This window comes from Hermetia illucens, chromosome 2 (assembly GCF_905115235.1).
Source record: "Hermetia illucens chromosome 2, iHerIll2.2.curated.20191125, whole genome shotgun sequence".
Lineage (NCBI taxonomy): Eukaryota > Metazoa > Arthropoda > Insecta > Diptera > Stratiomyidae > Hermetia > Hermetia illucens.
This window is the reverse complement of record NC_051850.1, coordinates 18,879,966-18,906,940: the sequence shown is the minus strand read 5'-3', so window position 1 is coordinate 18,906,940 and position 26,975 is coordinate 18,879,966. Positions and strand designations below refer to the sequence as shown.

The 26,975-nt window shown below is 41.6% G+C and overlaps 1 protein-coding gene across 1 annotated transcript in view; it reads left to right on the top strand.

Moving 5' to 3' along the window:
- Positions 1-21,296, top strand: part of LOC119649993 — a 93,717-nt gene extending 72,421 nt beyond the window's left edge. Inside the window, exons 4-5 of the mRNA XM_038052449.1 lie at positions 7,579-7,753; positions 20,480-21,296. Coding sequence (XP_037908377.1) covers positions 7,579-7,753; positions 20,480-20,663 — 359 coding nt within the window. The 3' untranslated portion in view covers positions 20,664-21,296. The remainder of the gene's footprint in view (positions 1-7,578; positions 7,754-20,479) is intronic.
- The last annotated feature ends 5,679 nt before the right edge of the window (positions 21,297-26,975 follow it).

The window sequence follows — 26,975 nt, the reverse complement described above, 5'->3', positions numbered from 1 at the left end:
TATTTTACGAATTACTATCTCACAAATACTAAACAGCCAACAAGCCCTCATTTACATCACGTTCACCATTCTTTATCAAAGCCATAGTATCTATCAATATTTCCAGGTCCAAGAAGTAGCCAAGATCGACGTTCTACAAAAACCAGACCTAGCAAGGCATAGGGATACACTATCTTGATCAAAAAGTTTCCAGAATTTATTCTAAAAGTTTTATATTTATATAATTTAACAATGCTCCCTACAAAGTTGTGAAGGTCAGGGAGGGTTTAACGTGAGTACCTATCGTGTTGGCATACTCCCATGGTTCTTTTGGGATACGAATGAATTCGGAGATCACAACCATAGCCCCGTCGTGACTAATACTCCGCTACTCGTTTATACTGAGTGCGAGCTCAATATTCATACTGGTAAATGCCAGGCCTATCTAACGCCTCTGCCACAACTAAGGTGTATGACGTCCGAGTTGTACAGCGCAACTACCCGCTTGAGCCTCTCCAACAACATCTTCCAGGAATTCTCCTAAGCCATATGCTAGCACGAGGTCATCCCCCTTCCACCTGAAACCAGATAACCTTTGGTGAGACTTCGTTGCAAGAGCCCCTTCAGATGAATCCCTTGCAGACTCGGGACTGATTGTTCTCGGCCTCAAAGCGTTCGCCTATTGCACACATGACCAGCAAGTCGATATGAATGCAGCCTTATCCGACGCCACCGCTTGGAGCTTCTCCTTAGGCGAATTGTTGTTGACACAGTAGACAGGGTTGCTGCCTATTAATTGATCGCACCCATTTCCCCGAGGATGGAAAAAATGCCTGACCTCACGGCTATGGAAAACGGACTATAATTAATTTCTGGAATGTGCACTCCTGGATAACGGTAGCGAGGGTTCTCTGAATGCTCACTGTCTCCAACTTGAGCGGTATTCCATCGATATAAATTGCACAATCTGGGCTTAAATGAAGTAATATGGTGGGACTCCCTCTTGCGGCAACATAGTTTTCTACTCTGGAAAGCAGACGCAAATCTTGTGTAGGGTAACTTCTGGCTTCTGTCGCAAGGTAGGCTCCCTTCACCTGGGAGCTAATTTCTGACAGAATTTTAATTGCAAGATTCCAATCCAGGTGAAGAAACACCACAATTGAACAGTGCTATACTCCAACAAAGACCAAAGAAGGATGCTTTCTATTAGCAATTAAATGCAGTTCAGAGAAAGCTTCCTAAAGGGGGACATTCTAATCGTGATGGGTGATCTGAATGCCAAGGATCTGACAATACTTTTCTCAGGCATGTGATTGGGGAGCACGGTTTTGGCGACCGTAATAGTAATGGCGGGAAGTTCGTGGATTTCTGTAACTTCCACTGCCTCGTCATTGGTGGCATATTGTTCCAGTATAGAGCGGACCATAAGGTCAGTTCGGGTTCAACTGACCGACGCTGCACTAACAATCAGATTGACCACTTCACGACCAACAGTAGACTATCGAGGGAGGGTTTCAGCTTCAAAATGGTATATAGGTTGGGAGGAAATTGTTGATTTTTGGAGGAATCTTGGGAAAAACTTTAAACGCTTATACCTCCGTTAATATTGAGAATTTCGCAAAAAGGAGCTTAATTCGTGATCACTACTATTGGAGGAGGGTCTGAGTTTCAAAATGGTATATAGGTTGGGAGGTCTGTGTGCCAGAAAAACTGCTGATTTTTGAGGAATCTCTGCGCTAATATTGAGAATTTTGCAAAAAAGGAGCTTAATTCGTGATCACTACTATTGGGAGAGGGTCTGAGCCTCAAAATGGTATATAGGTTGAGGGGTCTGAGTGCCAAGAAAATTACTGATTTTTGGAGGAATCTTGGGAAAACCTTTAAATGCTTATACCTCCGTTAATATTGAGAACTTCGCAAAAAGGAACTTAGTTCGTGATCACTTCTATTGGAGGAGGGTCTGAGCTTCAAAATGGTATATAAGGTGGTGAGTCTAGTGCCAGGAAAATTGCTGATTTTTTGAGGAATCTTGGGAAAATCTTTATACGCTTATATCTTCGTTTATATTGAGAATTTCGCAAAAAGGAGCTTAATTGGTGATCACTACTATTGGGGGAGGGTCTGAGCTTCAAAATGGCAGGAGTTGACGCTGGATGTGCATAGCAAGATACGCACTGACATTGGCCTCGAAAGTGATCACGATCTGATGATCGCTTACGTTTACTTGCGATTTACGTCCGTCACTTCCTGCAGGGTTGGAAGGCCGTGATCCTCTAAGTTCAACATCGACCGCTTGTATGATCCAGCTGTCGCTCGACAGTGGGACAGCTATCTTGGAAGAAGTGCAAAACAAAGAAAAAGATGAGAAAAAAGTGGACGTATTTTCTCGGTCCACCAAGCACTTTCACACAACCCATCTTGACATAATGGACCCTTTACGAGACTTGCACGATTTTAGGAATTGCTTCGCAATTATTGATAAATTCACAACGATGGCGTGAGAGAATACCCCTCAAAGAGCGCAATCTTGTGCCGTTTGTCGGGAGTAGATTCCACCGATGTATCGACAATCATAATCACCGACCAGGGAAACCATTTCGAGTCCTCTCTTTCCTCGGAGCTAGGCAGCTCAAATGCTACCAAACAAGTACGAACCATCCGCAGGCCAATAGGAGTTTTCGAATGTTCTGCCACTCGTTCTACTTAGCCTACTTAGCCTGAACCAATCACGAGCAATTAGCTACAAGACCCACGATGCAAGTATACGAGGAAAATTTTAGACTCCCCACTAGTTAGTTAGTTTAGTTTACTGGGCGAAGCTGCATCTCCGAGCAATCAGGCTATTGTTAGGCCCAATGTACTATCCCTGTAAATCGCCTATTCAATGGCTTCCCACCTATGGCGTTTGCAGGCTTTAGCAAATCTGAGCACATTCTCCAGAGGCAGAGAGTGTGCAGATTCTTCATTGAAGAAAACCTTGCCAAGGTGTCTTCGTCTGAGATCTGAGGAAGCCGGGCAACTGCATAAAAATTGCAGGGACATCTCCTCCTCCTCCTCACATTGGCTGCACATAGCCGAAACCACTAACCCAATTTTTTCCACATGGCAGTTTAAGGAGCAGTGTTCCATTAAAAGCCCTACTAGGGTTTTCATGTCCCACTTCTTAAGGGGCAACAAAAATACCGCTCTAGTGGCCCTAGGCTCTTTCACAAGGATTTTTGCCTGCCGGTTAGAGTCCAAATGGTTCCACTCGGTGGCGTGAATCCTTGCAATTTCACCCTTCATAGTAGACTTGACAGTAGATGGTCGGATTCCAAGAGCTGGTTCTGGCCCCACCATTGTGGATCCAGACCCTCGCCGAACCAGTCTGTCAGCCTACTCATTACCAGCGATGTTAGAGTGCCCCGGCACCCCCATCAGGAATGTTTCGTTCAGTTGGCCAAGTTTCAGCAGCACCTGATGACAACTCCACACCAACTAGCCCGACTGTCGGAGCAGATTCGAATGGTGCGACCATTTTTGTCGCAGACATTCTTCTGCTGCCAATGAAATGGCATATATCTCCGCCTGGAATATGGGCGTCATTTTTCCGAGGGGCGGGCCAGTTCTATAATCGGATTCGCCGAGAACACCCCTGAGCCTGATCCGCCCTCCATGACTGACCCGTCGATGAATATTAAGTCTGTAATCTGAAAAGACTCATGGCCATTTGTCGACCATTCTTCCCTTTCGGTGATTACAACAGTGTATGTCTTCTCAAAGAGGAATCTGGAAACCATATGATCAGTCGGCATCAGGACTACCAGATCTTTGCCAAGTTTCCAGATAAATGCATGACCGTGTAACTCCCCACTAACCCTATACTCGATATTAGGTCAAGCATTACCACCCCTGGGTTGTTGCGTCTGTTCAAACACAACGTGAAAAAAACGTAACCAACGTGCCCAGAGGTCTCGACTCCTGCACAGCCCAATTGGAACGAATTTGCTTCGGAGACAGCTGCAGCCACATTACCAGGGCCCCTACTCCGTCCGGAGCTTTCCCTTCGTACTTATCGCGTTATCTAAATTTCAAAATACTTCAATTCAACCGGCTCGATTGAACCTTCTATTTCTTTTTTCTTTTTGCACCCCTGCCGAAGACATATTCCCTGTTTTCCTTAGTTTTCAATTTTTAAATCCACACTGTCACCAATTCAAAGCCAACATTTAGGATGGAAGCGGCTATTTTTTCACGTTTGGAAAGAGAAAATAATCAGATGAATTTTCATTTGGCGAATGCAGTGCTGGATGAAGTGTTCATTATCTGTTCACCCCATTGTGCAATCTAAAAAGCTGATGTTATGATCCTACTAGCACATGGAGCTACATTCATCTTCATTGGACCCGATTTTCCTCTTTCAGTCTATTCTTTTTGTTGTTGTTGTTGTTGTTATTTTTCCATCTTAGATGCCAAAACATTAGACTGACAAATCGTTGAAAGGCTGCATAGCATTTCTGAAATACCTACTATGTCTGCCAGCTCACTCACTCAATAAAGCAACACCTAATATCACATGCAGAACCATCATGGCCTTTTCGTGATATTAGTTGATAATAGCCGAATCACCGTCCCGTTTTTAGAGAACAGCGTCGTGTTAGAATTTCTACTAGCAATTTCATTCTTCGTTCCCCAAGGTTAGGAAGCAAGACTGAAGAAAAATAAAAATAAAACCAAGGTTCGCAATCCGACTGGTCATCATACTATTCCTATATGCTTCAATGGGCAAAATTTCAAAGTAGTGGATCAATGTATATAGAAGGATTCTTCTTCTTTTTCTTCAGTCTTTGTCTCGTAGACAACCGGGGTCGGCTCGTCGTGATCGGTTTCACCATTTGGCTCCATCAAGTGCCTGATCTGGGTGCAATCTCGAGGCTTTTAAATTCCCATCCCGCGTATCAAGCCACGTTGTTTCGGCCTGCCTTTTGATTGTTTACCATCGACTTCGATGTTCAGACCAATCTTGGCAAGTGAATTCTCCTTAGCACGAATTGCATGACCATACCATCGAAGACACCTCTCTCGCAATTTTTCCACGATCGGTGCAACCCCATAACGATCGCGGACCTCATTTGAGATGTGATCAAAACGTGTCACGCTACTAGTCTAACGCAACATCTTCGTCTCCATTACCGCAAGACGCCGTTTATTGTCTTTTATAGTCGGCCAACACTCAGAACCATAGAAGGCGACAGGACGGACGACATTGCGGTAAATTTTAGATATGAGACGTTCCTTGATACGTCGATCACAAACCACCATTTGTGGAACGTCATTTCATTCAGCTTGCGTTAATGCGTGAAGCAATTTCATAACGCAGTTCTCCATTGTCTGATAGCGTTGACCCGAGGCATTAAAATCGCTCAGTTCTGGGCAGATCGTTGCCGCTGACAGTGATTCTGCCTGTTTCATGGGGATCGGTGGTCAAAAATTCAGGTTTTTTTAGATTCATTGAGACTTTTTTCAAATTGAGATAAATGCATTTTTTTTTTGTGAAAATTTTATTACGATTGAAACTACGACTACGCTTTAAATGTTCATCCTAATGGTCCAATTTCAAGCGCTATCACCATTTAGTATTAGTAGCGTTATTTTTTGTTGTCGTCGGCACCCGATTTGAACACTCAATCCACATTCGATATTTTTTCCAACCCAGTGGTTGGCCCTAGAATCACGTGGCGCAGGACAGTAGAGGAGGAGTACTTGCTTCTCCGAAAATCATGGTGGGAACTGAGGCGCATTGCCAAAAATCAACAGCAATAGCACGTAGGTGTGGTTAACGCGCTATATTCCATGTAGGAACCATATAAATTTCTTAAATATTGATTTAGCAGCCTTAGGTTCCTCCACAAAGATGTTTGCCTACCGCATGGGTTCAAATTTCTACATTAAAATACTTGAATCCTTGCGTCCATTTTTGATCGCTTATTCTGAACCTTTTAGGAGTTTCAATAAATTCCCTAGAGTTGCCACTGGAACCAACATCATCTACAGCTTCAACCACAAGGTTTAACTAACTGAAGATCTACACGACAGTAACTTGGGCTTACTTTAACTAAAATGAAACAATACTGAAAATCGTCCCATAAATTTAATTTTTTCGTCACAAAATGTTTAATTTTCAGATAAATCAAACAATATTGTATTTTCTCACACATCCATAAGTAAACTAAGTTGTTCTTCAATAGGAGTCCATGCACCTTCTATTTGTGAACGTGTTCTGCCTCTGTTACTTAAGCCATCTATCACGAAAAATTCCATTAAGAAAGGCAATAAAAACTAGGTATTTTCTGCACAAGAACTCCCACATTTATAACACTAAAAGTTATGAGTTTTTTCCCATTTTTCCGTATATTATGAGTCACCATCAAATTCATCCACATTTCATGGTTACATACATACATTATATGAGCGTAACGCATTTGTCCAATGTTCTGCTTTGAATTTAAAACAGATGTAACTGTTCTTGAACATGAAAATATCTTCACACAAAACCATGTACAAAATAAATGGAAGAGAAAAAGAAATCAACGGTGACTTAAAAGATATAATCATATGAATCGGTTATGCAGTAAAATACATATAAAACATTAAATGAATCTTCGACTGTTAACTTTTGATACGTGGAGATAAAGAAAGAATTTGGGAGAACAGTTTTTATATGGCTGTAATTTACTGGATTATCGAGAAACTAATTGTCCCCAGCGGCAGTTAATTATGACCACATAAGCAATAGTAAACCCAATTTGATCAATCACATTAAAATTGGAAAGAATTGTATAAAAAGAGAAAGAAATGCTTGAATATAGACAAAAGAAAATCTCATACCGAAGGAAAGAACATCTAGTTTCACAAGTATGTCATTTGCGAAAATAAAAAAGAAAATACTTCAGCCAATTAAAGGGAATATCTTCTTTCGCTTTTACTTAAGCCTAAACCCAAATTATAATAGCTAACGAAACTCATTCCATTTAATATCAAAGAATAATGCATTTGAATAAAATGCAGAAATCTATGCAAAAACGAAAGACTTAAGCCAGAAACCTGAAAAATATATCAAGCATTGAAAGGTTGAAGTAAATATTCTGAATAAAATTTAAAAAATACATAAACATTTTCGAAAATTCATCAAAAAACAATGCAAGATACATATCTGCGTAAATCTACTTTCCAAATTCACTTTTATTTGTCAAGTTAATTTAAATAAACGGTCATAAGCAGCGGCTGCAATGATAAATTTTATTCTCTGATGACCTCATCTGCGAACATCACAGTGTAGCCAACTTGTAGGAGTGTACATTACCATAATCGAATAAGAAAGAGGAGAAAGCATGTTGAATCTTCAGGTCATCAAACAAGTCATGAAAATAATGCCTATAAATTCCACAAGTTTCTATTAACACAATATCGGTCAAATAATGTATCATTGGAGCGAAAGTGATAAGATCCTATCGAAGATAGATATGGTACTAGTACTTGCGTTTGGGACATTAAACTTTTTATTAACTATCTTAAAATGATCTATTCAATAGTGTTGATTGTTGTTTCTTTTGGTTTCAGGTCGTTCGCTTAACTCTTCACCGGATCAGTGTCGAAGCACTCCCGCCCGGCTATGCAAAACAAGATATAACACTACAGCGCCCATGTATGGTGTGAGTCTGACCTCAGGTCAACCAGTCACGATAGTACAAAAATTCCCAGATCTTTTACAGCAGGTTGTCTTCGAAGTATGCGAGTAAGTAATTTCTCCAGGAAATATTGAAGTTTTTATTAGTCAACTTGTTTATTTTCATGACTTTTTGGCTCTATTTGGTTGAAATAAAAAATTTTAGTCACAAATCAATCCAAAATATGGTATGGCCTCACCCGATATCGAACACAAATGCATTGGCCGCGCCTTAGAATCAAACGAATTTTTAGGTTATCAATTTTGTTGTTTCGGCACTCATCATAAACGATACCTAAATTGGCGTTAAAAGACTGCAACATATATGCTCCCTTCAAGTAAAATGAAAGTCTCAATTCCAATTTGTATCTCGATATGGTTCTATGCATTCCTCTCTCGCTCTCCTTAGAGATTCTTTCAGAACAAATTGCGGTACTAGGCCCGACGAGTGAGGGGGTTGAAAAGAGGGGATTCTCTCCGGGTCCTCGGGCCCCCAGGCCCGTGGAGACATAATTCGGACCCGGGGTGAAAATTATCCGCCCCTCTCTATTATCCCCTTTGCGTTAGCTATTTTTCGACTGTCTCTACTCTGAGTACCCATTTAAATTTTGGATTTTTAGAAAATCATCCTCTACTCCGTTTTCTCGTCAGGCCCGAGCTTTAGGTTCCAACACGAGCTCCTACCACGCCTATAGTGCTGGAAACCAATAGTTGGTAAACATGTTTATCCTTGCCTTTACTGCAAACTTGAACGCTTTTCGTGCCAGAAGATTTGTTTTTCATGTCCTCCTATAAATTTTTATCTCTCAAACCCCTTTTACATTGGTGAGAGAATGATCCTTGAATGATCATAAATTAAGTGCAGTTGAAGTGAACTAATCAGAATCCTCTAGAGACCCACCACGAACTTATATTCATCCCTCGAATAGGCCACTTTGCTACATACCTACCTTGGAGTTTATTTAGGCTTCTTGATAAGCTGGTTCTTTCCAACTTAATCAGTCTTACCTACCGCCAACAGTCCGAGCCAATGTTAGGCAATTCACCGTGAATGTGCATCGTCTTAACATTGGATCCCATTTTATTCTGTAGAAAGCTCTCCCTCAGCGGATACCTGATCTCAGCACAATTCTACAAAATTTTGCCTGTCCATCACTTCCGCTGAGCGACTTGACGTCCCCCCCCCCTTTTTTGGTATTGCAGATGTTCCACAGGCACCCTCTCTAGCTGGAATAAAACTCCCTAGTGTATGGAGTGGGGATAATCCTCATTAAAGTCTTAAGACAAATTACGGCCCCGCGTAGCGCTAATAAAGGCCAGTCCCACCAAATGAACCATACTCATCTTTCCACTATGTTTTAATACCACTTTGCTTAGCTAGTACCACGCCCAATTACGTGAAATCTAAAATGAACTGCGCTTTCTTTGAACTTTACTGGTCATCAAGAATGACGGGCGTAGAAGGGCAAGCTACCTAAAGATGCTCTTCTACTCTGACGAAATAAGTTTTGGAGGAGCATAGCAGATATAAATATATCAGCTGCCCACCACAGCTGGCATAGAGCTGTCTCATCCAATCCCGCACGGTTTGATCGCTGGGTGGTTGACGTCAACTTTTGAAGATTCGTTAATGATTTGCTGACCTCTTCCACGTGAACCCTGCAGGAATCTTTGGATGAATCACGGATTAGCCTTGTAAAACTACAATATTTTCAGAAGCCTATTCCGCGACCCATCCAAAGATTCCTGTAGGGTTCACTTGAGAAGAGGTGTGCAAATCCTTAGCGACTCTTCAAAAGTTGACGCCGACCACCCAGTGATCAAACCATGCATCTCCTCTACACGGTGAATAGGCTTCCGAGTGAACTTCGTAATGATGCACGAATGAAAAATGAGCTGTGAATTTGGAGGAGAAAAACAGAATACACGCAGCATATCTGAATCGTACAGTTCTTGAGGGTACGCGAACATCTTCGCCAGCAGCGATACAAGTGGCTTGTCAGAGGCGACCGCACAGCTATTTTGACTGATATCAAAGCTTTTGAGTCAGTAGTGAAACGACCTTTACAGTCTAGGACGTTCAAAAAAAAATTGTAGGGGGAAAGAACGGGTCGACAAACTGACCAGAAGAAGTTTTGCTCTTCAGAACTCCCGCCGGGTACGGTCTACCTCCCGCTGAATGTCGTGAGAAGTAGAAACTACCCGCACAACTTGTTAACTTCTGACTCCATAGAGTATACGATCACTACCTACACTTCGTCGATGGAAATCTCGCTCTTCTGCCACAAAACCCGGACAAGTATAAATGCTAATAGGGTCGCACCTAACTCACCGTACCTTTTAACAGAGACTGAAGAAGTTGCTTAGATAAAGGCGAGTACCTCATACAATTCCTTTGCGTTTGTCTAGTTATAGTTAAAGCCAATCAGCGGACACTGGGGGCCGCAAAGTAATCTCTAACTATAGCGTAAAAAAAGTTGATATCTTTTGTGAATACCAGGCCTCCCTAGATTTTAGTGCTTCCTCTTATAATGATCATGGTCTTAAAAGCTGTCACCGAAACCGCTTTCTGCAATATGGCTACTTTTACATTAAACAACCTAGTATAACGTGATTTCCAGAATTAGCGCAAAAACTTTAATTTTCCGAACGCCTCTTGTTGTTTGTGAACGGGACAAAGGCAAAAAAAGAAAAAAAAAAGACGACTGTTGAGTTATATTCAACAATTAGCTGAATTGGAGAAATGATATTAAGAAAGCTAGCTTTCTACGCTCATCAGAAACCCTTCGTTGAAGAATGGGCGCCTTGCCTAAAATGATTCTCCGGACCAAAAATCGTGAAATCTTCAACTATAATTCTGTACCGTGCTACTTGCGCTGAACTGGGAGCACAATACGATCAAGTTTTACAAGATTCAAAGAATCGCTATAGTAGACACTGCTGTAGCTATGCTCCCTTGTTCAACAGATGCTCTAAATTAACGTCCATATCAGATGCATTTTATCGCGCAGCACTGCCCGGGCCCCTGGAATCAGGTTGTCACTCAAGACCCTACGGACATAGTAGCATGTTGGACCACTACCAAGAGGCATTGATGGATTTCGAATAGAATACGCTATACGTTGGCTAGGCTTAAGGGAGTGCAGTCACTTTTTCTTCTGGGTTCCTAAAAAAATATAGAGAGAACGAATGGACTGTCGAACTGGCCAAAAGAATTTCCGCTCTTCAACGCTATCGTCAGGCGCGGTCTGCGGTGTGTTATGAGGAGTGAAACCTACTTGCACTGCTTGTCAATTTCTGACTCCAGAAGCCATATGCTCATTATCTATGCTACGTCAAAGGAGATTTCGCTCTTCTGCCACGAATTTTGGACATAATGACTTATGAGCTAGATGCCACTATATCCGTATGACTTCGCAATCCAACATCCCGACCCACGTTATCTGACAGTACTGCACGCTTCAGTATATTCAATGTGGAGGTGCAGGAGTAGAATATGCAGGAGTGCATTGAGGGCATTGTGCCCGGCAGAACTGCAGGGTCCCAGTTGTCCCTTACTAGTGGCTCATTTCCTGCTCAGCGCCGGCCACTACATAATAGAACCCTACGTTAGGATGAGTCGAACAATGGCTGTGTGCATTCAAAGAACCACCATTCGGTCGAATGGCTTAGTGATTAGAGCGCTAAGCACTCGTTACAGAAAGTCGTGGTTCAAATCTCATTGGTGACAGAAGGATTTGTTTCGTGACTGGGAGTCGAATACCAACCGACTCAGTGAGTACCTAAATCTAATCAGAGAAATAATCACGGGCGACCCCAATGCTGAGCTTACTGCCTCATACAGTATACCGTTACAGTATTGAATGAAGTACTCTTACAAACTTCAACACCCTGATCCAAATGGATTTTCGCGGCAACGATAATTATCCTTGCCCGAAGGCAAAGGTGCTCTTGCAGGCGTAAAAGGCTATCGTTCTTAATCTTGAGTTCTATGTTTAATATCCAATTTAACTTGGATTCAGGATCATAAACTGATACTTTACATTCGCAGAAATTGTCTATATTTGTCCATCTAGTCACGGAAGGTGATAAATAGCATCATCTTCATTTTAGTTGGATTTGTGCCGAGTCCACATCTTGCTGCCCATACGCACACTATTCCCAACTCGCCATGATTTTATTCATAACGGACGGAAGTATCTCCGGCGTCAAGTGATCGACATACGCCACCACCTTCCCCCCTGTTCATGTCGAATATCCATAGAATTTTATCCATCGCTATCAGCCAAAACAGCAGAAAAATGACGCTGTCCTGGACACAGCGCTGATCAAGTGATTTCCCAAATCAAATTTGATTATCCTGGTTCTTTGGATTGGCACTATCTAATGCGTAAGACACCCTTTCAATTCTCCTTGATAACTCTCTGTATATAGGAAGGGAACTATATTTGCCTTTGAAATAGGTGTGCTGGGATTTGGCAACTTCTCCATGATCATTGTTAAGTGGATGCCCAGAACACGATCTAGGATTTTCAACACACAAGAGATGAGGCCTATGGGCCGAATAACCTCCTCGGACGCGCCTGCCTGCTTTTGGTATGAAATGCACGCATCAGGAGCACAGGAGTGCGGTAAGTATCCGAACGAAATACAGCTCACGACATCCAGTCACAATGCAAATTCCACTGCCACCAGAGAGAGTTAAATTATGACTTTCCGCACGACAGTCTAGTGTTCTAACCACTGTGCCATCCGGATTCCTATAGCTTATAGCCAGAAAATTGCCGAGTCTCTCGGACTCGCTGGTTCGCCATCCACTTGTTGGCGGGCCGGACCAATTGGAGAGAAACTGCCTCCCACTGTTCTAGTTAATGAGTTCCTCTTTTTGGGTTAAGACATGAAGTTAAATAATTTTTGAAAATTTTACAGACGGCTACGGTTTCTTCAGGACAGAAGCAACTCACCCACCGAAGTGGTTATCGGATGTAGTTCGCTCCCTTATATCAATCCGCAAACATGTACGGGGGTACGAGTTATATGTAGCGAACTACAACCGGTCACGGTCACAAGTGAATGGTGAGCTTCATCAATTCCAAACAAAAATTACTTCGCTTTGGCCGGGTTAGGTCAGAAATTCTAGGCAGTTTTTCCCAATGATATAATTCGGACCCATGATGTGTTTGTGGATTAATTTAAGGGAACGAACGATGACGACTTGGATCACACTCACAGGGCAGAGTATTCCTGACCTGCCCTAAAGCGTATACCCCACATTGACGTTTCAGCCTATCAACAGGTTAGCAGTCTCGCTGCAATAATGATCGGTCGTAAACCATGTAAAGCGAGGAGATTTCAAGGTTCTCCGCTGCTACCTGCTCTAATTTGACCACGCTTAGGTCGCTGGAACCCAGTCTGGACACAAAAAGGCCTGCAGGCTCTTTTTAGCTACAATATTTGCATCAAGTCTGTCCCGATCAGTGTCCCTTGCGCTGTTAAATAAATTGTAATATCTACTTTGGAACCTTTTGATTCTTCGGCCTCCTCCTATCCTGGGCTCCTGTACCAGTGCCACGTCGACTGTTTCCTCTTCGAAGAAAACCAACATATTAACTAAGGTGCACTTCGAATTTTCCGAATTCATCTGCGCTACTCTCAGCATGATATGCTTTCGTAAGTTGATTGTCAGTCCCCGCCTGGCCTTCGATCTTGATATCCTCCAGGAGCTCATTAGCGGCGTCGACTGAGTTCGTCCTATTATCCTGTTCTGTGCGAAACATTCTCATCTTCGCGTTGCTAAGCCGAAATTATGCTTTGCAGCCTGTCTATTCCAGTGGCAACAGTACAGCACTCCATTCGGATTTTCGGCAAACAGATTCGGGACCACCAGTTTCCTGTGAATTTCGTTGTATTGGACAATCTTGAGCTTAACGCGCGAAAAGAGAAAGCTTCAGGAGAGTAGGTTCTCACATGCTATTATGTCGAACCTGCGGGGCATCGGGAAGAAATGAAAGCAGCGGATACATCCCCGTGTTTGCCTTGGCGTCTAAAAAATTCTCGATGGATATCTCCGACAGTCTAGCCTCAACGCTGGTCCTCAATCCGGTGCCAGGTTGCCGCTAGTGCTATTACCACCCGTCAATACTACTCGTAAGACCTTCCCATGACCATCAGTATTTCAATTTGGCATCAGTCAGAATAACAAAATTATGACAAACTGACCGTTCATGCCAACACCCGATGGACTGGTCAATATTAAAATTTTTAAATAAAATTTTTCAGTCCGTCTGCATTGGTTGACTGAGTGTAGTGCAGTTGTCGTTGTATCGGATGTTTATATCCAAGCAAAAAAAACTCTTTTTTATTGTACTAACACGTTAGCCGACCAGTTTTTAATCAGCCCGTTTTTTATAGGTCTAAGTGACTCCAAGACTGGCCAGTGACTTCTAGCCATGTCACTGAAGAGTTTCCTGGAGCGTACATCGTCAGCGGTTATTTCTCTTCGCTTTTTGCAGAAGCTGGTTTCGTCCGAGCCAGTGCACACTCGGATCCTCTCGCTTTTTTGTTGGACCTCATCCTGAAATCGATTGCAATTGAGGGCGGTAGGTTTCGCCTTCTGTTGGTTTTCCAAGTGTTTGTTGTTGAACTCCTCGACAATCAACTGGCATTTAGTCGGATCCTTTTCATCCTGCTCGTCGAAATCCCCGAATAAATCAATCAAGGAAGACCTTCTGATATTTGCTCTTGAGCCAAACTTCAACGGACTTCTGCTCCTTCGCTGGCTCCCAGTAACTGGCACTCATATCAGCCCTTCATTCTTGAGGACCCCCGAAGTCATCGATTTCGGGGTACGATTTCTGTGGTTCGTATACACTATGTTAAGTTTGGATATGGTGGTTTCCAAGCTTGAAACTGCTAGTCTGTCGCCATCTCACTCCCGGAACTGCCTGCTATTTCTTCCAACACATAGATACTACGGCTGGCACCGGCTGTACTGACCTCGAAGGCTACTGTCTCCTGGCTGGATTTCAACTCGTTCAGCAGTGATGCGCCTGATATCAACACCTCTTCTTCTATCGTAAAATTTCTGGTTATTAAATAGGATCCCTCATATTCCAAACAAAAATTTAGCTATGGTCTAACTTAGGCTCAAATTATTGGTGGTTTAAATTTCGATATAATTCGCACTCTTGTCATGTTTTTGTGATTATAGGTATAAAGGAGCGTTTTCAACCAGTTGCCACTTTTGGTCACGCTGCTTTTAGGGCAGAGTTGAGGCAACGTCTAATGAGTTGTCTTTGGCTTGAACGAAACCCTTATTCGTCTTTTTTTGAATACTTGAGTGTTATGCCCCAAACGAGGGATCCATGGACCATAAAACCTGAGAGTAAGTTGCTCTCCATTTGATCCGATCCAACATCAAGTAGATGTGGACTTAGGATCCCTCATATTTCAAACAACAGTCCTGGTGGTTTTACGTGAGTACCCGTCGTTTAGATCTGACCTTGGGGTCATGAATTGATTTCATTGCCACAATTAGGGCTCCGCTGTGACAAAAACAAAGGTCCCAGTCTATACTGAGAGCATGGTTCAACTTTCATACTGGTGGATGATGATTCCCGTGAGGAGTAGTTTATATCAAAGCAATGAATTACACCTAGAAAAAAACGTATGAATAAATCTCAGTTTTATTGTTAACTATTTGCATTCGAGACAGGTGACAAATGAGTCTACCGCCCGTGAAAGCGGTTGCTAGCTATCCCACCAAACAAACAGAAACCACCGGCTATAAACTTTCATTGCAGTCATTTTCATTTCCCTGATTTACTGATCCACATTCAGATTTTCACACACGAAAAAGAAGTTAAATAAAGACTACAGAAAACTACCGAAGAATAAAGCACTGTCAAACGGTGTTTCCGCGACTGCTTGGAGACGCTGATATTTTTTTCGGAATTAACAGCTTTTTATGTAAACATTTCACGAACTGCCGCAAAGCGAGAAGAATCAATCACTTTGACCTAAATTCCCGTGGTGCAAAAATGATCTTGGACGACATTCCTCAGGTGGGATTATTCCGACATTTTAATAAACCATGCTGCCATGATGCTCCGATACAAGTTTCACATTTGATCGCATTTGTCGATCGAGTTTTACAGCTTTTTTCAGTGTGCGATAAAACGTAAATAAATCATGTGAAACATTTTATTAAATATCTCTTATTAGAGGTGGATATTGCTCATTTGCGGCGGTAATTGTCGTTACTAACTTCCTTTTCCATAGAAATGACAAATGTTTAAGCGGAATTAGATAGCCGGTAATTGCTTCTGGATTTCACAGCCAAGTATGGTGGTATAATATCGGATAATTGATCTGAAGGAAGAGTTGAATATCTACACACCTTTCACATTCCGACAGAAAGATTGTAATTTCGCCGGTCTAGAAAAAAGTGAATAATTGAAGGATGTAGTAAGATAATGCAATTTTCCCATTAGTTTGGAAGATTGTTGGTTCCAAAGAGAAGACCGAAAAGGCTTTCAATCTTTTATACTTGTCTTTTAAATGAACAAAATAGATATTCTTAACGATCATTACGTTATTTTAATTGAGCTTTTACCACTAATCTACTACTAAACTTTGCGGATATTTGAGAGAGAAATTCGGCATTTGTTTGTAGCTATAATAGACAATTAAGAGCTCAAGAAAAAGCTACCTGAATGAATTTATCTGGTACAACCAAACAAAACAAACTTCAGAAATTTTATTATCCAGTAATTTGTTTAAACTCGACTTACTTTCATTTAACTCTAAGATAGAAAAAATTAATAGGATTGCCCAACTGAAAACCATTGCGTAAAAATCATCAAAAAAACAGGGTCCAAAATTTGAGCATGACTAATTCGTACATCTAGTCCCTAGGAAAATGTGAAAATCTGCCACTACTTGGGTACTTCCTTTACTAAACTCAAGTATAGATATGATCTCGAAAATGATAAATGGACGACATAACGATAGTAATAGAAGTGAAGAAATCAAGTTCCCCTTAGAACCTCAACGTTTGTCAACATTTTTTCAAAATTAGATAAGAAAATCCATGGGGATGACACAGCTAATTACCAAAATTAAAAAGATATAGAAATCTATAACATACGGCAACTGGGCAACAGCAACATCTTTCAAGGTCATGAGAACTCCATGAAAATATTATGGATCTCTGAGGAAGATAATATCAACGTATACACGGCTTCACAGCACCTGAATTATCTCGTTCATTTTGTCCGGTGACATGTTGACAGGAAAATTCATTTGCTCATATTCAAGAGTCATTTTTTTCACGCTTTAGCCCCTTTTAGCTTCTCCATTACACTCCTTCCAACTTCCTATTTCTCATCCACTTACTTGAAAATATTAATTTTAAAATAGCCCTTTTTGTTGAGGAACCTCTCTAACATTTTAACTTCCCACAAAACCTTAAAATTAATTTAACAATTTTCAAGGTTAATATAGCGATTTTCTAATAATTCCTAATAATGATAGTTTTCATTAACCGTTTTTCTTGTTATTTGCATATAGATTCATGTTGCATATTACGAAATGCATTACTAACACTTGTTTCTGACTAAAGCGAAATTTTAAGAATGCAATCGCGAATGATTTAATATAGCGGAACACTTCTTGGGTCTATGCCGGCAGCATATTCAGAAGCGAATAAATTCATATTTTCTTGAAAATTATTATGACAAATATGCCGAAAAAAACTTTTATATTAATGTGAACTGACTTTTGTTTAAATTGATGTGAGCTATTCAAGAACCCACAAACGAGGCCTCATCTTGCGATCCTACTCTGGAAACGCAGCACCACGATTGAGGCCCGAAGGTCTCTTGTCTGCTTGGACGTAACAACAAGCCCCATGAACCTCCCACTAGGAAGCCAACCACTACAACCGAGCTAAAAATACATAAACCATTAATTCTCCTGAGACATGTAAATTCAGAGAGCTATCTCAGTTCCCATGGTACCCCTGGTAAGGTTTCGTGACCGAAGCCACTTCAGATGAGCCTCCGGGCAAGCTCGGGTCTAGTCGCCTATATAAGCCTAGGAACTTCGCCTACACGACCAGCAAGTTATAGTGATTGCTGTATTTCTCAATACTACCACGTGGAGCTTGTCCTCAGCCACTTGGTTTTGGACTGACCTACACGGCTGTTGCCCCGTCTTCCTCGTCGTCTCCTCAGAGCACCGGAATTAGCGACAGTAATGATGTTGGTGGGAGGTTTGTCGATTTGTTCAAGCTGTACCGCTTGTCATTAGTGGCATATTATTCTTGCAACTAACCAACACCGTACAACCACTTTGATATCGATAACAGATTTAAGAGTTGTCTCCTGGATGTACGTAACAAGATAGGCGCTTACCACCACATTGCGTTCGCCACTTCTCGCAGGGTTTGAGAGCTGCGAACCCCCCAAGTTCAACATCAACAATTTGCTAAGCGAAAGATGCCGCAGAACGTGCTGTCGCAAATCTTTTGATAATCTTGTGAAGGACCTTAACGATCGACTCCTCATGAATGATGACGAGCAAATAAAGATTTGGGAAGGACATTTCACCACGGTTCTAGACCGTATCAAATTCGGTGAGGTTCTTCCTCTTTTGGATGTCATAGCTAATCAGCGCTACATACGGATATGGACTGTTCCTCCAACTAAAAAATGAAATCACTTCAGGGTTGAATGCAATCAAACGGAGTAAAGCCGCTGTGCTTGACGATCTCCCCGCAGTGCTATTTATTGTTGCACATACAGTCACTGCAGATTTAATTCTTGACCTCATATGGAAATTGGGGGGAATCCGAGACCTTTGCGAGAGAGTAGAAGAAGGGGATGGTCATAAAGATTCCAAATCAAGGCGCCCGTTTTGAGTGTAACATTTGGAGGGGTATCTACCTTGATCGATAGAGTTAGTTAGGTTCAAATTTTATTGGTGACAGTGAAATTTGTATCGTGATTTGACGTCGGATACCAGTCGACTAAGCTGTGAATGAGTACCTGAATCAAATCAGGGTAATAATCTCGGCCAAGCGCAAGGCTGACCACACTGCCTCCTACAGGGTACTGTAATCCTGTAGTGTGCCGTTACGGGCTTGAATGAAGTGCTCTAACACACTTCAAGGCCCTGATCCAATGTGGATTGCTGCGCCAAAGATTATTATTATTATTTCGATAGGGTGAACAAGGAGTGTATCTAGAGTGCTCTACGCAGAAGAAACATTCAGGAGAAAGTAATCGCTATTTTCAGAGCGAGATGCACGTGCTGCATCGAGGCAAAATCGGAGCATTTTGAGGTCCAAAGCGGAGTCCACCAGTTGCATCCTGTCACCGATATTATTTCTTCTCGTAGAGGAGTTGAAAGGGGTACGACAGCTTTCGTCAAACATATCGACTACGCTGATAACATATGTTTGCTCTCTCACCGTCTGACTGGGTCATGAATCTTGACCAAATATTATAGCTCTGGATCTGGAAAGAGGCTGGTGGATTTGGACTGAAGATAAGCCCCAACAAAGTCAAGATTCTTAGTCTGACGGGTTATCGCACTCTCACTATCAGCATCAATGACCAGAGCATCGAGGGGATCGATCCATATGTATATCTAGGAGGCGTGTTCTGGGGAACGGTTTAGTTTTTATTCTCCTGTTTTATGCCCAGCATATTAGGATCAATCGCACTTATCTCGCCTATGTCCATGTTGTCCAAAAAATCATTCAAGATCTCTGGCGTCAAGTCCCTAATCAGCGACATCGCCTCCTCCTCGCTAAACAAGTCCATGTCCATCCCGTTCCTCGAGTAATTCTCCCAATCTTCGTCCATACTCCGGCGGATACGTTTCACAACAATTTAGCACAAATAACGCAACGATAGTGAGGGAGGAACATGACCTGATACCGGCGGTGCGTGGTTTGGGCTCAGATTGGCGTCTCCGATGTGCTGCCACATCTTTATTTGGACTGAGGGAGGTATAATGAATGAAACCAGCAGCAGACCTCAAGCCACCATAAATTTCATATGACACAAATTTGCGTTTATGAAACGAAAAACGCACTTTAAAATTATATAAAACTTTACAAAAAAAGTATAAATTCAGTGAAAATTTTCTCATTAAAGTTTAAAATAATGAAAACAATTGCTCATTGTTTTAAAAAAAATTATCAGGCTCTTTTGGAAGATTTCAACCTTCAGAAAGAAATTACGTAGGAACACCACTTTCTATTAGCATTTTGACCGAATCTAATTTTAATAATAATAGAGAAATTAGAAATTTTTATTTAGATCTTAAATTATTTTCTACCGAGTTTCTCAAAGGTGATAGAATGGGGTTAAGCAGATAATCAGATAAGTTACATTTTGAGGCCCTCTAAAACATTTCAACGCTACCTAAAATTTTAGATGAATACACTTTTCATCTCTCCAATTCGTTATATCGGAATAAATTCGGCAAGCACTATATTTTGGTACTAATTTTCCAAACAAATTCAACTATCTTTTTTGTATATATATATATATATTCCTTGGTAACATCAGGACGAAACCATGTCTTTCAGGGCATGCAATCTAGCTATAAAATAATAGAAATTATAAATATCTAGCAGCAATATAAATTGATATAATGTAAGCTATGAATATCCACCAACCGATATAGATATAAATATCTTTTATTATCAATTCTATAAATGATTTCCTTGGAAGGTATAAACCATCAACCACCATTAAAATTCTTTTCTTTTACTTCTTTCAGATCATCAGAATGTGATGTTGTTCGAGGTGAATGCACTCAAACATATGTTCCATATTTATTTTTGGTGATTCCTCTGGGTCCAGTTACGCTAACCGGTCAAGATTACGTCCTCGTCGAGAGCGGTTGTGTGTGTAAACCGAAATATTCCTCTGGAGCCTTACAAGAACCAAATATTATACCCTAATTGAAAACAGTCTGATAATTTTTTAGTTACATTCTCATCGAAAATATTTATTGATTTTTATTTTAATTTTATCTGTTCTCCTTTAATATCTTCATATTTCACCTTATGCATACACGATCCAGTGTTTGAGTATTTTTGTATTGAGAGTGATGATTCTATCTCCTGAAATAAAAAAAATCACTTTCTATTCCTTCCTTTGTTCTTGGGATATTTTTCTTTGTCTATTCCGTCAAAAATAGGACTAATCACTTTCAATGGACTTTTAACTTGAGAAGAAACTTATTCCAACTTTGGAAGGTGGAAAAGCTAGAAAAAAACTAAATTTACAAATTATTTCTGATAAAATCCAAGCGTATTCAATTTCAATGAAATGAACAATTTCCAATGCTAAGTATATCAGCTTTGAAAATGGAATATTTATTTTTAAGTCAATAAAATACTAGAAACGAATTGGAAGAAATGGTTTGTAAAATTTAATGGTAAGCAATTAATGCAAGGAAGTGACAATATAAATTATACATCATTAAATTGTACAATTTAAGGCTAAGATAATTGTTTTATTCTATTTATTTCTAGTAGTCTTATGTATTTTGTAATATACAATTACATTTTTAAATAAATTTAATTAATTCATCCACATGTCTTTGATCTTTATCTAGTGGTAGGGTTAGCCCGCCTATCTTTACTTAGAGTGTCAAACTTCAAGGTAAACGCCGATGCCCCTCTCAGTGAACACGCAATATTTCATAATTGAATATAAAAAGTGAGAGACGTTTCCTTTTTAGGATAAAATGATTATTTATTTCGAAGTATGACATTTCGGGAACCAATTATTCCAGTCATAATTTTTATTTTTCAATCCCACCTTTTACATTCAATCATGGTTACTATTCCTGCTTGAAGAGGTACCCTCCTCCAATTAAGTCAAATGATTTCCCCAGAGCGGTCGCTTGAATTCTAGGAACAGCGGGAAGTCGAGAGTGCTTTGCCACCACTCAAGATTTCGTTGAATGGCATTGACTGTTGGTAGGTAGGTATCAGTGACCACATCGGGGAGCTCAACTGTCACTGTAGTTTGCCCTTTTTATAGCACAAACTCCAAAGACTATGACTGCTGTGGGAACAACTAGGGGGCAGAGTCCAACCGGCTCAGATCTTCGAAACCAATCTGTAGCATTCACGAAGGAAAGCAGCTCTCCCGCCCTGCAACTGGCCATGTCCGTAAAGTCCTCAACTAACGATTTTCCTAGCATCCTTAGTCTGGCATTGTTAATTTGGAAATGCGGATAGCATCAGCAAGATCCCTGTTTGTCAATTGAGGGTTTTTAATAATTGATTTTTCGGGTCCGGAAGGAATCCCCATTTGTATGGCAAGGGGAAAAAATTACTTCCTCCAAGTATTCTTCGCAGATTCCTACAATATCGTCAGTCCAGAGGAAACGGTCCCTATACCGTCGAAGCTCGATACTTTGATATCTCCCGTTCTGTTCTCGTTGTTTCTATATTACTCCAGAATAAAATGTTCTCTTCTGTTCGTACTAGCATTTTCCCATTCTATAATTTACCAACTATGACAGGCTTCATCTCTTTACAGCCAGAACCAGGCTATCTAAGATGTCCTCTGCTGGAACAACGTGGTACCAATAGATGAATATACTGCCCATTATCACGATATTAAGTCAAATGCAGGTTTTTTCATCCATTCGTGAAAGTATTTTAAGACTTTTTTTTTTAAGGGAAAGCCTCATTTAGTTGCCGTCTATATGGTTAAATCTGACAATAAAGGTTCCCAGTATGTTTGGCAGTTTAAACTACTCCGCTAAGGCAGTGCAGATTTCTTTTTTAGATTTGGTCTTCTTGGATTATTGCATTTGAAGATATTCTGCTTTAGGGACGAGGCGCAATAGTCTTCCTAAGTGAATTATGTCAATTCTAACCCAACGATCTAACTCCATTGGTAATGGAAAAATCGAAAATAAGAAAAATAAAATATCTATCAGCGTATTTTAAATGAGGAGGCCAATCCATGCCAGTGCCCCTTTTGCACTATGGGACCGGAAAAGAAATTTGAATGAAAAAAAGGGATAGAAAATTTTTTCCCCAAACCGGAATAATTTTCACCCCGGGCCCGATTTTTTTCTCTACGGCCCTGACTCTACTAATAGGGAAGGGGAATTGGAAATCCTGGAGAGACAACCATCAATAAAACTCGATAAGATGACATGGATTCAAAGCGTTAGAGTGAGTAGGGGCAGAAATACAGAGAGTGAATCCCCTAAGTCAAGACACCACTGAATTATATGCTATAAAGCAGAGGTCCCAGAGATGAAGCCTCAACGAATGATCTTCACAACCACCTGAAGGATGTTATCATTGGTACGGCCACAAATATACTTGGCCCCAATCGCAAAAAATGTCAGAATGGCTGGTTCCACGAAAAGTGTAAGCCAGCAACGGAACGGAAGAATGCCGCATACCGAGTAATGTTGCATTCTCAAAGCACACGGGCACGCACGGAGAATTACCACGAACTCCGTCGAGAGAAAAACCGACTTCACAGATGGAAAAAAAAAAGTACAGGGACCAACCGCATCAGGCGCAGAATTTTTACCAGGAAGTCAGCAGAGTGAACCCTTACACACCTCGATGCTCATCCTGCCGAGACAAAGAGAGAAATCTGAGTTCCGACAGAATGGGCATATTGGAGCAATGGGTTAAATATCTTAATGAACTGAAGAATCGGAACATCGGCGAGTTGGTGGTCCCGCCGACTGAAGATGACGGACAAATATTGCCACCACCAAGTATAGAAGAAACAGTCAGGCGCAATTCATCGGCTTAAAAACCATAAGTCGCCAGGAGCCGATGGAATTACAGCCGTCTTTCTTAAATATGGGGGCAACCAGTTACACCAAGTGGTTCATCAACTTGTGCTCAGAGTGTGGGGCAGCGAATCAATGCCTGACGACTGGCAGCGAGGCATTATCTGTCTCATACTTTATGTATGAGATATCACTCAGTGCAGCAATTGTAAAGGTACCACTTTGCTAAGTACCATCTATAAGATACTCTCCTCTATCTTGCTGGGCATGATAGCCCCATACGCCCAGAACATTATTGGCGCATACCAAAGAGGGTTCACTCCAGACAAATCCGCAAAAGATCAGATTTCCTCTCTGCGGGAAGTGATGGAAAAACTGTTCGAATATGGACAACAGTTGCCTATTTCAGCTTACAAAAACTGTTTCACTCGAAACGTCTCACCATAGGGTCAAAGCTCTTACTGTACAAAACTATGATCTTGCCAGTCCTCATGTATTCCTCGGAGACTTGGGTCTTTGTATTTTTTTCAAATTTTATTTTAGAACGTGATCTCTATGAAGACTTACACATTTTTTATAACATGCAGTGATACCATTTTTATTGCGTAAATCATCATCCTCAACAACGGCGCAACAACCGATATCCGGTCTAGGCCTAAGAAACTCCAGGCATCTCGGTTTTGCGTCGAGGTCCGCCAATCCGATATCCCTGAAAGCTGTCTGGCATCCTGACCTACGCCATCGCTCCATCTCAAGCAGGGCCTCCTGCGTCTTCTTTTTCTACCATAGATATTGCCCTTATAGACTTTCCGGGCTGGATCATCTTCATCCATACGAATTAAGTGACCCGCCCACCGTAACCCATTGAGTGGGATTTTATCTACAACCTAACGGTCATGGTATCGTTCATAGATTTCGTCGTTATGTAGGCTAAGGAATCGTCCATCCTCATTTAGGGGCCAAAAATTCTTCGAAGGATTTTTCTCTCGAACGCGGTCAAGAGTTCGCAATTTTTCCTGCTAAGAACCCAAGTTTCCGAGGAATACATGAGGACTGGCAGGATCATAGTTTTGTACAGTAAGAGCTTTGACCCTATGGTGAGACGTTTCGAGTGAAACAGTTTTTGTAAGCTGAAATGGGCTCTGTTGGCTGCCAACAACCGTGCGCGGATTTCACCTTCGTAGCTGTTATCGGTTGTGATTTTCGACCCTAGGTAGGAGAAATTTTCAACGGTCTCAAAGTTGTAGTCTCCTATCTTTATTCTTCTTGTTTGACTAGTACGGTTTGATCTTGTTGGTTGGTTGGTTTTTGGTGCTAACGTTACCACCATACACTTTGTCTTGCCTTCATTGATGTGCAGCCCAAGATCTCGTGCCGCCTGCTGGATCTGGATGAAGGCAGTTTGTTCGTCTCGGGTTGTTCTTCCCATGATGTCGATATCATCAGCATAGGCCAGTAGTTGGGTGGACTTAAAGAGAATCCTACCTCTTGCATTTACCTCAGCATCACGGATCACTTTCTCGAAGGCCAGGTTAACGAGGACGCATAATAGAGCATCCCCTTGTCGTAGACCGTTGTTGATGTCGAATGGTCTTGAAAGTGATCCTGCTACTCTTATCTGGCCTTGCACATTGGTCAGGGTCACCGTAGTCTATCATAGGCGGCTTTGAAGTCGGTGAAGAGATGGCGCGACTGATGTCCATATTCCAACAGTTTTTCCACCGTTTGCTGCCGAGAGAAAATCTAATCTATTGCTGATTTGCCTGGAGTGAAGCCTCCATGGTATGGGCCAATCATGTTCTGAGCGTATGGGGCTATCCGGCCTAGCAAGATAGCGGAGAATATCTTGGCGATGGTACTCAGCAAGGTGATACCTCTATAATTGCTGCACTGTGTGAATCTCCCTTTTTATGTATGAGACAGATAATGCCTCGTTGCCAATCGTCAGGCATACTCGCTGTCCCATACCTTGAGCATAACTTAATAACCACTTGGTGTAACTGGTCGCCTCCATATTTAACCAATTCGGCTGTAATTCCATCGGCTCCTGGCGACTTATGATTTTTTAGCCGATGAATTGCACGAACTGTTTCTCCTAAACTTGGTGGTGGCAGTATTTGTCCGTCGTCTTCAGTTGGCGGGACCTCCAACTCGCCGATGTTCTGGTTGTTCAGGAGTTCATCAAAGTACTCAACCCATCGCTCCAATATGCCCATTCTGTCTCGAAATCTTCCCTCTTTGTCTCAGCAGGATGAACATCGAGGTGTGTAAGGCTTCATCCTGCTGACTTGTTGGTGAAACGTGCGCGCCTGGTGCGGTTGCTCCCTGTACTTTTCGAGTTTGCAGACCTGTTGGTTCTCCCAGCCTTCCTTTTTCCGTCTGTGAAGTCGCTTCTCCGCTCGACAGAGTTCGTGATAAGTCTCTGCGCGTGCCCGCGCCCTTTGAGAATGCAACATTACTCGGTATTCGGCATTCTTCCGTTCCGTAGCTAGTTTACATTCATCGTCAAACCACTGTTCCGACTGTTTTTACAGCTGGGGCCAAGTATGTTTGTGGCCGTATTTATGATAACGTTCTTCAGGTAATTGTGAAGATCATTTGTTGATGCTTCATCCCCAAGATCTCTGTTGACTGGGGTTATTGCCGCATCCATTTCCCTCTTATAGGTGTCGCGGATGGCTGTGTTGTGGATGGCTTCAGTGTTAACTCCACCTGATTGTCAGAGGGGATTCTGGGTGGTGTTGTTATTCGAGCCCGGAGCGCCATGCAAACGAGATAGTGATCGGAGTCTATATTGGCTATATTGTGGGCGGGTCACTTAATCCGTATGGATGAGGATGATTCAGCTCGGAAAGTCTCGGGTGAAACTTATTGTTGTTTTAGCAATTCCAAATATCACGCAGCCGCCCCAGTTGGTGATGTGATGGAAAAGAATTCTGATATCCTCAATGGATGTAGAAGAAAATCATATTTTGAGGAAAAGATGAGAGTTGAGAGACAATTATCAAACCACATGGTTACTGATTAACTGCATTGTGTATTTGAAACAGCATTACTTAAATAATTCAAAATTTGTCACGATATATATTCGTGACCTATAATTAATCAATTGCTATCATATTCATAAGGCAATTAATAAATGATAATACAGGGTGCGGCAGCATAACTTCCTTTTTTAAAATGCGCGCCACTCAGTTAATTGATGTCATAGCGGAGCGCTAATGGTCTCGTTCAAGAGGGGATACTGTAAAGTTTTGTCCTGATATGGTTCAGTCACCATCATGCGTTGGAATAGTGAGAAGCGTGCCTTTGCCGTTGAGGTTTACTTTTCAAGCGGATGTTCGGTTATTGCAACACAGCGTGCATTTCGTCGTGTGGGTCGGTTAACAAACAAAACATGCGCTACTGGGCTGACACCAACCCTCGAGAATTGCATCAAAAGCCTTTGCATTCACCCAAAGTCACAGTGTGGTGTGTAATTTCCTCAGCT